This window comes from Populus euphratica, unplaced genomic scaffold (assembly GCF_000495115.2).
Source record: "Populus euphratica unplaced genomic scaffold, PopEup_1.0 scaffold271.1, whole genome shotgun sequence".
In the NCBI taxonomy this organism is placed as follows: Eukaryota; Viridiplantae; Streptophyta; class Magnoliopsida; order Malpighiales; family Salicaceae; genus Populus; species Populus euphratica.
Window position 1 is genome coordinate 364,408 of NW_011499926.1, and position 11,748 is coordinate 376,155.

General features: G+C 33.8%; 2 protein-coding genes across 2 annotated transcripts in view; one reads left to right on the forward strand and one right to left on the reverse strand.

The window, feature by feature from the left end:
• The window catches only part of LOC105135662 (helicase protein MOM1-like), a 65,401-nt gene that overhangs the window by 48,663 nt on the left and 4,990 nt on the right, over positions 1–11,748 (reverse strand). The window lies entirely within an intron of this gene.
• Positions 9,635–11,743, forward strand: LOC105135743 (disease resistance protein RPM1-like; the record flags this gene model as incomplete). The annotated part of the gene is made up of 1 exon (XM_011040775.1): positions 9,635–11,743. A coding segment is annotated over exon 1 (1,626 nt), but the record flags the coding sequence as incomplete, so codon positions are not given.

Sequence of the window (11,748 nt, forward strand, 5' to 3'; positions counted from 1 at the left end):
TAGTAGTAGTAGTAGTAGTAGTAGTAGTAGTAGTAGTAGTAGTAGTAGTAATAATAGTAGTAGTAATAATAATAATAATAAAGAAAGAGAAGAAGAAGAAGATGATGAGAAGTTGGAGATGGAAAATTAATGTAAGGATTAAACAATAATAATAACAAATGTCAAGGTTAGAGGTGCCACTAATCGTATATCAAACAAGTATAGTATAAACTCTTATTATTGAATTGGAAACCACACACAAAGGAAGTTCCAATCATATTATATATTGTTAACATGATTACATTAGTCATCTTATTCAATTAATGCTAATACTTGTAAATCTCGTCAAGCATTCATGATTATAACTTATGTTAACAACAAATCAAGTTCCTTTCATAGCTCAGGTGTCGGTTATACCATACATTATGGGCTATGAAAGTGCCAAGCATTTGTTGTACCAAGTGTTATACAACATAAATCAAGATTAGTTATTTAACAAGCAAATAAGTATTAAAGAAAACAAAATTTTTATTCTAATGTTTAAGGTTAACTTCCTTAAAGAAAAAATCAATCTTTATATACAGGATCACCCAATTCAATAGAGTCATGTTCAACTGAAAAATTGTCAAAGTAAACTTTCAGACGATGCCCATTTACCTTAAAAACATTGTCATTCTTTAGATTCTCGATGTCATAGGCCCCATATGGATACACATGTTTCACAATAAAAGGACCGTTCCATCTTGATCTTAATTTTCTAGGAAATAAATGCAGTCGAGAATTATAAAGCAAGACTTTTTGACCAACATTGAAGGTTTTTCTCTGTATTTTCTTGTCATGAAACTCTTTAATTCTTGCTTTATGAATTCTTGAATTTTCATATGCATCATTTCTTATTTCCTCAAGCTCATTTATTTGTAATTTTCGCAGTTGACTAGCATCATCCAGATTTGAATTGAAAGCTTTAATAGCCCAATAAGCTTTATGTTCAAGTTCCACAGGCAAGTGACAAGGTTTTCCATAGACTAGTCTATAAGGTGACATACCTAATGATGTTTTATAAGCAGTTCGATAAGCCCAAAGTGCATCATTAAGTCTTAAAGACCAGTCTTTCCTATTAGGGTTCACTGTTTTCTCCAAAATATGTTTGATCTCCCTATTAGCAAGCTCTACTTGTCCACTTGTTTGAGGGTGATAAGGGGTGGCAACTTTGTGTGTGATTCCATATTTCTTCATTAAAGACTCAAATGGCTTGTTGCAGAAATGTGTTCCACCATCACTTATTATGGCTCGAGGGACTCCAAATCGACTCAAAATATTTTCTTTCAAAAACTTTATCACTGTTTTGTGATCATTGTTTCGACTTGGAATTGCCTCTATCCATTTTGAAACATAATCTACTACGACTAATATGTATAAGAGACCAAATGATGGAGGGAATGGACCCATAAAATCTATACCCCAGTAGTCAAAGATCTCAATGACAATAATAGGATTTAAAGGCATCATGTGACGTTTTGAAATAGATCCCAACTTTTGACAATTTTCAGAAGACTTGCAGAATGCATGTGAGTCTTTGAACATGGTGGGCCAATAAAATCCACTTTGTAAGATTTTTGCGGTTGTCTTTCTTGACGAGAAATGGCCCCCACATGCCTCAGAATGACAAAATTTAATAACACTACTTACCTCATCGTCAGGAATGCATATTTGAAATATTTGATCAGGACAATATTTGAATAAATAAGGATCATCCCAATAAAAGTTCTTCACTTCGTTCAAGAACTTTCTTTTATTTTGGGTACTCCAATGAGCTGGCAATTGTCCTAAAACAAGAAAATTGACAATATTAGCAAACCAAGGCATTGTAGAGATAGAAAGTAAAGATTCATCAGGAAAGTAGTCATCGATTGGTGTGATGTCAGTTTTCGAATCTGTTGTCAATCTTGACAAGTGATCTACGACAACATTTTCACTGCCTTTCTTATCTTTGATTGTGATATCAAATTCTTGAAGTAATAAAATCCACCGCACCAATCTAGCCTTAGAATCTTTCTTAGAAAGAAGATATTTCAATGCTGCATGATCACTAAAAACAACAACAGGTGAGCCAACAAGATAAGATCTGAATTTTTCACATGCAAATACTACTGCAAGTAATTCTTTTTCAGTGGTGGTATAATTCGTTTGAGCACTATTTAAAGTTTTACTTGCATAGTAAATTACATAAGGTTTCTTATCTTTTCTTTGTCCCAAAACAGCACCTACGGCATAATCACTAGCATCACACATTATTTCAAAAGGTAATGACCAATCAGGAGGTTGAATGATAGGAGCACAAGTAAGCAAGTTTTTAAGTTTAACAAAGGCTTCTTCACAATGTTCAGTCCATTCAAAAATAGTATCCTTTGTTAGAAGGTTACTTAAAGGCTTAGATATTACACTAAAATCTTTGATGAACCTTCTATAAAAACCAGCATGTCCTAGGAATGATCTAACATCTTTAAGAGATTTTGGTGTTGGCAAGTTTGCAATTAACTCGATTTTAGATTTGTCAACCTCAATTCCTTTTGATGAAACAATGTGACCAAGTACAATGCCGTTTGTTACCATAAAATGACATTTTTCCCAATTCAGCAGAAGATTCTTCTCTTCACACCTAGTCAAAACCTTTTCTAAGTTAGTCAAACAATCATCAAATGAATCACCAAAAACAGAAAAATCATCCATGAAAATCTCAAGAAAATGTTCAACCATATCACTAAATATACTAAGCATGCATCTTTGAAATGTGGCTGGTGCATTAGATAATCCAAAAGGCATCCTTCAATATGCAAAAGTACCAAATGGACATGTGAAAGTAGTCTTTTCTTGATCTTCCAATGCAATTTCAATTTGGTTGTAACCTGAATAGCCATCTAGGAAACAATAAAATTCATGACCTGCAACTCTTTCTAGGATTTGATCCATGAAAGGTAAAGGAAAATGATCTTTTCTAGTCATTGAATTAAGTTTCCTATAGTCAATGCACATGCGCTAACTAGTAATAGTTCTAGTGGGAATTAACTCATTGTTCTCATTTGTTATCACAGTGACGCCAGACTTCTTGGGTACAACTTGGGTAGGACTTACCCATTTGCTGTCAGAAATAGGATAAATGATTTCATTATCTAGAAGCTTAATGACTTCATTTTTCACTACTTCTTTCATATTAGGATTTAGCCTTCGTTGCATTTCTCTAGAGGGTTTAGCATTTTCCTCTAAATAAATTCAGTGTGTACAAATTAAAGGACTAATTCCTTTTATATCAGCTATGGTCCATCCTAATTCATTTTTGTGCATTTTCAGAGTTTGTAATAACTTACCTTCTTGATGTGCATTAAGTTTGGAAGAGATTATTACCGGAAAAGTTTCATTTTCTCCCAAAAATGAGTATTTGAGATTGGATGGCAATGGCTTCAAATCAGGTTTTGGTGGTTGAACATTTGAAGGTATGGACTTAATTGATCGTGGTGGCAATTCCTCAATTTGTGGCCTCCAATTACTTGTCTTTGATTCTTCCTGAAAATAAATCATTTGCAAATCATCAGATTCATCAATCTCAATTTCACTGGAAGTGGTTGGAAATTGATCATGAATTAATTTTTCAATAAAGTCCACTTCCTGTAAATCATTATCATCTCTAGGTTGCTTGCAAATGTTGAAAATATTCATCTCCAATGTCATGTTTCCAAATGATAGCTTCATCAGTCCATTCCTACAATTAATCAATGTATTAGAAGTTGCAAGAAATGGACGTCCTAAAATAACAGGAAATGAATTACATACTTCAACAGGTTGTGTGTCCAAGACAATAAAAACCACAAGATAAATGAATTTATCGACTTGTACTAACACATCTTCAATTATTCCTCTAGGCACTTTTACAGATCTATCAGCAAGTAAAAAAGTTATAGAAGTTGGTTTTAACTCACCTAGATTGAGACTCTGAAAAACTGAATATGGAAGTAAATTCACACTAGCACCAAGATCAAGTAAGGCTCTTTCAATTTTATGCTCTCCAATAAAGCAAGAAATTGTAGGACAACCAGGGTCTTTATATTTCAAAGCATTATTGTTCTGAAGAATAGCACTTACTTGTTCGGCTAGAAAGGCTTTCTTTTTCACATTCAGTTTCCTCTTCACAGTGCATAGATCTTTCAAAAATTTAGCATAGGAAGGAACCTGTTTAATAGCATCCAACAAAGGTATATTGATCCTTACCTGTTTGAACATTTCATAAATTTCAGAGTTGTGATTAACTTTCCTTTGTTTGGTCATGGCTTGAGGAAATGGAAGTGCTGGTGGTGAATCAGTCGTTTCTTTGCAATTTTCATATTCAACCCCTTCCTTACCCTCAGAGATTGACTCATCATCTTTCTCATGAGGTTCAAGAGAGGGTTTTTCAATAACCTTACCGCTGCGCAGAGTAGTGACTGATTTGACTTGATTCATGTGTTGGCTTCCGGAACTACTTGCATTTGCATTGTATTGCCCTTTGGGATTTTGTTGTGTTTGAGATGGAAACTTACCTTTCTCTTGGAAACTGAGAGCAGATGTTAATTTAGCAAGAGTATCTTTAAAATCTGTCATGTTTTGAGCAAGTTGAGTATTGATTGTCTCTTGCTTTTCAATGAATGCATGCAATGTTTCCTCAAGATTTCTTCTAGGAGGTGGAGCATAAGGAGGTGCATATCCATGAGAATTTTGGAAATTATGGTGTGCTTGAAACGGTGGTTGTGAAGTTTGTACATTGTTGTTCTCACTCTTCCAACTGAAATTTGGGTGATTCCTCCAACCAGGGTTGTATGTTTGGGAGTATGGGTTATGGTTGGCCCTTTGAAAACTGTTTAAAGCATGGGCTTGTTCATGGAGACATTCTTTAAAAGAAGGCAAGGTTGGACAATCGTTGGTTGAGTGTTCATTTGTTTCACAGATTTGACACACAATGTTTTCAACAGATTTTAATTGACCACTCTTTTTTAATTCTAGTGCCTCGACTTTTCTAGCTAAAGATGCAAACTTGGCTTGAAGGTCATGATCTTTCCTAAGGTTGTACATACCTCCACTAGATGTATGAGGTTGAGTTTTACTCGGTGCCTCATATGTACCCGCGGTGTCCCAATTTTGAGCATTTTCAGCTAACAAGTCTAAGTACTCCATTGCTTCATCAGGGTCTTTATCTTCAAAAGTTCCATTGCACATCAATTCAACCATTTGCCTATCTTTAGGTGTTAACCCTTCATAGAAATGTGAAACCAATCTCCATGTTTCAAAACCATGATGAGGGCAAGTACTAAGCAAGTCTCGATACCTATCCCAACATTTGTAAAATATTTCTCCTGGTTTTTGAGTGAAAGTGGTGATTTGTCTTTTGAAAGAGTTTGTTCTTTGAGATGGGAAAAACTTCTTTAAAAATTGTTGTTGCATTTCATCCCAAGCACGAATGGATCCTGGTCTCAAATTTTGTAGCCATGTTTTAGCTTTATCTTTTAATAAAAAAGGAAAAAGCTTTAATCTGATGGTGTTCATGCTACAATTTAAGTTATTATATGTGTTGCACACCTCCTCAAATTCCCTTAAATGCAAGTATGGATTTTCCAATTCTAAGCCATGGAAAGAAGGTAAAAGTTGAATAATGCCTGGTTTAAAATTAAAATGAGATGCATCAGGAGGAAAAACTATGCATGATGGTGCACTTGTTCTTGTGGGATTCATGTGGTCTCTAAGTGTTCTGACACGGTTATTCTCATTATTCTCATTATGAAGTGATTGATTATCTTCTTCGGCCATATTTTCTGAAAATGATAAGGATATCCTACAAAGTCTACCACTTGATGTACGTGACCACACTCTCATGCACGTGTAGGAATAAAATAAAAGAAAATAGAAAGCAAAAGAAGAAGAAACAAGATAAAAGAAATAAAGTTATATACAAGAAAAGTAAAAAGAGAAAATAAAATAACTATTATAATTTATACAAAACTTACCTCCCCGGCAACGGCGCCAAAAACTTGACACGACTAAAAGATTGATGTCTTCTCCCAAGTGCAGGAGTGTCAAAGTAATAAATAACCCGGCAAGACCGGGGTCGAACCACAGGGAGGTTAATTGTACAAATTATAAACAACAATTATAAAACAACAATAACAACAACAGTAATAATAATAATAATAATAATAATAATAATAATATTAATAATAATATTAATAGTAGTAGTAGTAATAATAATAATAATAATAATAATAATAATAAAGAAAGAGAAGAAGAAGAGAAGATGATGATGACAACTTGGAGATGGAAAATTAATGTAAGGATTAAACAATAATAATAACAAATGTCAAGGTTAGAGGTTCCACTAATGGTATATCAAACAAGTATAGTATAAACTCTTATTATTGAATTGAAAACCACACACAAAGGAGGTTCCAATCAGATTATATATTGTTAACATGATTACATTAGTCATCTTATTCAATTAATGCTAATACTTGTAAATCTCGTCAAGCATTCATGATTATAACTTATGTTAACAACAAATCAAGTTCCTTTCATAGCTCAGGTGTCGGTTATACCATACATTATGGGCTATGAAAGTGCCAAGCATTTGTTGTACCAAGTGTTATACAACATAAATCAAGATTAGTCATTTAACAAGCAAAGTATTAAAGAGTGAACAAGATAACAAATATAAAACATGTTAGTATCAAACATTAAAGTCCATATTAAGTTTACATTATACTTATTCTTACACCATTAGTGTAACCTTTTCACCTTGACATAATTAACTTAGCTAGACATAATGAAAGAAAGCAAAATAGATAAACAAAATAAGAACATAAAAGTTAACTAAGTAAAGGAAAGGAAATGAAAGGCATAAACTTAATATTAATGAAAGCAAAGCATAAAAAATACAAAGAGAGAAAGGAAGAGCATGATCTTGATCTGGAAACCAAGATGCCTAAATGCATGGCAAATGCCTCCTTTTATAGGCCAAAATTGGGAACTATTGATTTGATGACTAATTGATAAGTGGGTGGCCAACTTTTGACTTGGTGACAATCCTTATCTTCTCTTGTCTGCCCAAAACGTCATTGATAACGTCAAAATTGGAGCCAGTTGTAACATGAAAGTTGTAGGCAATTGTCTCAGCTTTCTTGTGTAAAACATTCAGCTCATTTGGACTTCTAGAACTCCAGATATGGCCAAAATACCGAACAGTGCTCAGGCTGGAAGACAGATTCGGGCTTCTTTGTTGTTGCTACAATTTGGACTTGATAATGGCCTTTTTAGATCTTGGGCTCCATATAAAAGTTGTATGCCTATGTCTTACCTTTCCATCCATATAAATTGGACCTAAATCTGAGATCTGTAGCTCCAGATATGGCCCAATTATCGAACAGTGTTCCGGTTTGGATTGCACCGACATCTCTTCTCTAAGTTTGACCATCTCTTTATCCATGTAATTTAAGTTCTTCAAGTCATCAATCAATCCTTTCATTTATGTGATAGACCTGCATTAAAAATAGACATTTACCACAAATTATAGGTATCTTATATTATTAGATACATTATTATAAAACATATTTTAGTTAAGGAATTATTGATACTTCAAGTGCAAAATGATGATATAAAACCATGATAAAAATGCACTTTTAAGTACTAATCATTAAGAATTGCAGTTACAAGTAAATACAAGTTTTTCCTTACAAAATACTATGAATTGATATACTTTTTCTGATATGGTTTTTTTTGTAATATTTTTTTCAAAATTATATTCATCAATTTTTTTCTTAATATTGAGATAGTTAGAATTTAACTTTGTAATAAAACTTAATTACATAAGAAAAGCACTATAGTTTCCCTCACAAAACATTATGAATTATTACAGTGTCTCTCCGCGTGATTTTTTTATAATTTTTTTTAAATTTAACTTTGTTTTATACTCTCACGGCAGAACTGGTTACTATATGAGCTAATAACTGAGTTGAGCTTGGAAATAAAGTCCAGCTCATGTGGCTAGGCTAGATTTTAAAAAAAAAAAGGATAAAAAAAAAGGTTTATACTTGACTTCAAGGGGCCATTCTTGATTTTTTGGACTGTTCAGTTTTCTTGTAATTTTTTTGAGAATATATACGTATGGTTTGTTGTCTTTAATTGCAATTAATTGTGATGCTTATGTTTTTGACAAAAAAAAATATAAAAATATTTTGTGTATTGCATACGACCAATATCCTAATATGTTTTGAATATTTTTTTTGTTTATAAAAAAAGAGCAGTAAGTATTTAAAGTTTTGAAAATGTGTTTTTGCATGGATTTCTTAAACACAAAAATTATTTTATTATATTTTTGGATTTTACAACATGTTTGTAAAACTCCAACGGGTATTGGCCAATATTGAAAAAATATATAAAAATCTTATTTTGTGGGGAATTTCATATATTATTTACTATTAATGTTTGTATAAAAAAATCTTAAATGGATGAATATAAAAAATATTTAATGGGAATAGCTTGTTATTATTCATTGTTAATATTTAGATAAAGAAACCCTAAGTGGTAAATATCTAAAATAATTTTCTAGGGATAATAAGTCATCACACATCCTTGAAAGAAGTTTTGATTATAATCAAGGATATTTCAAATTTTTTTTACTTCATGGTTTACGAGCCGTGAGAGTATAAAACACTAAGACAAAAAATAAGCTTTTAAAGCGCTCTAGATTTCTAAATTTTTGTCCATACTCTTTGTGATTTACGAGTCGCAAACTCTTAAAATGCTAAAGGAAAAATAAGCTTTTAAAGCACATGAAATCTCCTTAGATTTCTATCTTAAGAAAAAATAAGCTTTTAAGGCACATGAAATCTTCTTGGATTTCTATATTAATAAATTTAGTCTGAATCAAATCTAGAAAAACTGATGGGATTATAAAACACTAACACCATAGAAATTATAAAGCAAACCAAACACCAAGCAGCTTATTTTAGGTAGGACGTATTAGAGGTGCTAATATTTTCCCTATACGCAACCAATCCCTTACCTTAGAATTTTTGAAAGACCAGTTAGGTTTCCTAATAACCATAATACTAAGTGGCGATTCCAAAAAACCAATTAAGCAAAACAAAAAAAATCATCATTTGATGTCGTGTGCGGGAAGGTGCAACATTTTGTATTATAGTTTTCCTCCCAAAACAATATTATTTACTACAATATTTTTTTTCATGGTTTTTTCATTCTAAAATTATCTTTGTTGGTTTTTTTAATATCAAATTAGTAAAGAATTTAGTTTTATAATTTTTTTACTTTTTATTAATAAAAAAACTAAATCATATGACGAAATTATTATATCTTTCTTCATAAAATACTATAAATTACTACAAATTATTTTATTTAATATTTAAATTTTTAATCATCACTATAATTTTTTTTATTAAGCAATATTTATATTATCATATTTTTTGTTTTTATTATTTATTTAATATTAATTAATAATTATCATATTTAGTTTATAAGCACGAGCGCGCGGCACGTCATCTTGTAGTCTCTGTGTGGTGTAAATTGGAGGTTTTGATGGGGGCACGGTTATCAATATGACCCACACAAGTCTCTCTCTCACTCACATACACGACTGTTTCTTCCTTCCTTTCATCTCGAAGATTTAATGCGGGGGTTTGATAGCAATTAGGCCATTAATATTCTCCCTAACTTGCATGCTGTCCTCATCTCCGCCTTAGCCTTAACCCAAGGGCCTTAAAACTCCCAATATTATGCCCACCCACCATCTCCCCTTCTTCTTGTTCATCTTTCTGTTTTTTGCTGTGACAGAGGCCACACTTGTCCTTCTTGTTAGTTATTATTCTGTGAAAAAAACAATAAAAAACTATTATATGCCCGCCGACCGTCAAGGCCAATTGTGTTTTGTTGATAAAGACTTTGATCATTTTATATGGAGTTCGTCAAAGGTCTAGTTGGGGTTTCCCTGTCAAAATGGAGTTCCTGGTAGCTTCCTGCCCATGTGAAAACACGTAAAGGATTTGATCGATCGATCTGACTATATGTGAGGCCTTAATATTTGGCGAGAGAAAAGAGATCAGGATTGATGATTCTGGAGCAAGAAGCCATGGCCATGATCGCAGTGCAGGTGGTGCTCGAGAAACTGGCTTCCTTTGTAGCGGAAGAAACACGGTTCTTGGGAGGAGTTAGAGGGGGAATCGTTGAACTACAGGATGATTTGTATAGCATGAAATCTTTCCTTCAGGATGCGGAAGAAAGGAGTGAGAGTGATCAAGGACTGAGAGCCTGGGTCAAACAAGTGAGAGATGTGGCTTATGATGCTGAGGACATTCTTGAAGAGTTCATGCTCCGGTTTGCTCAATCTCACGGGACTGGTTTTATCCATTATCTTCGCAATTCATATCGTTCCATCCGTAAAGTAAGTGCACGGCACCGGCTGGCAGTCCAGTTACAAAGCATTAAAGCAAGGGTGAAAGCCATTTCAGAGAGAAGAAATGCATTTTCTTTGAATAGGATGGACATGCCATCAACATCCAGTGCTACCGTAGAGAAATGGCATGATTCCCGGTTAGCTGCTCTTTACTTGGATGAAGCTGATGTCGTGGGAATTGAGAACCCAAAACATCTACTGGTTTCGTGGCTTGTAGAAGGAGAAGAAAAGCTCTCCAGTATCTCTGTGGTTGGAATGGGTGGGTTGGGAAAAACAACCCTCGTAAAGAAAGTCTATGACAGCCACCCCATCAGAAGAAGCTTTGATACCCATTCTTGGGTTACAGTTTCCAAATCATTTGCATCCACGGAGCTTCTACGAGTTGCTCTGCAGTGGTTTCTGGTGACAGCAAACGAAACTGTTCCGGATAATTTGCAATCAATGACTGACCTCCAATTAATTGATGCCCTAAGAAATTATCTACGGGGAAGAAGGTATGTCATTGTTTTGGATGATGTATGGACTGTAAACGCTTGGGAAACAATAAAGTATGCATTTCCTGATTGTAACTGTGGTAGTAGAATTATCTTCACTACACGTTCAAGTAACCTGGCTGAATCTGTAGAGAATGCTAGTCATGTTTATGAACTCCAAGCTTTACCAGAGAATGAAGCTTGGACCCTCTTTTGTATGAAAGCCTTTAGAGGGGAACATAAGGCTGTATGCCCTCCAGAACTGGAAGAGATGTCTCGAAATATCTTAAGGAAGTGTGAGGGACTGCCACTTGCAATTGTAGCCATAGGAGGCCTTCTGTCGAAGAAGAAGAATGAAGGTTTGGAATGGAAAAAAGTCCATGACTGCCTAGCTGCAGAATTGAAAAGTAACAACGACCTTGGGAGTCTACGTAGAATACTTCAACTAAGTTATGATGATCTTCCTTACTACCTCAAACAGTGTTATTTGTATTTAAGTGTATTTCCAGAGGACTATTTGATAAAAAGAATGAAGTTGATCCGGTTATGGATGGTTGAAAGGTTTGTGGAAGAGAAGCAAGGCTTTACAATGGAGGAAGTAGCAGAGGAATACCTTAATGAACTCGTGAATAGGAGTTTGATCCAAGTGGTGGAGATGAATTATTTTAATAGGGTCAAGACATGTCGTGTTCATGATCTAATGCGAGAAATCATTCAAATGAAATCCAGGGAAGAATCTTTTGTTATGATAGCAAACGGAACAAGAATCAACAAGAATGAGAAAGTTCGGCGTCTATCAATCCATGAAAACTC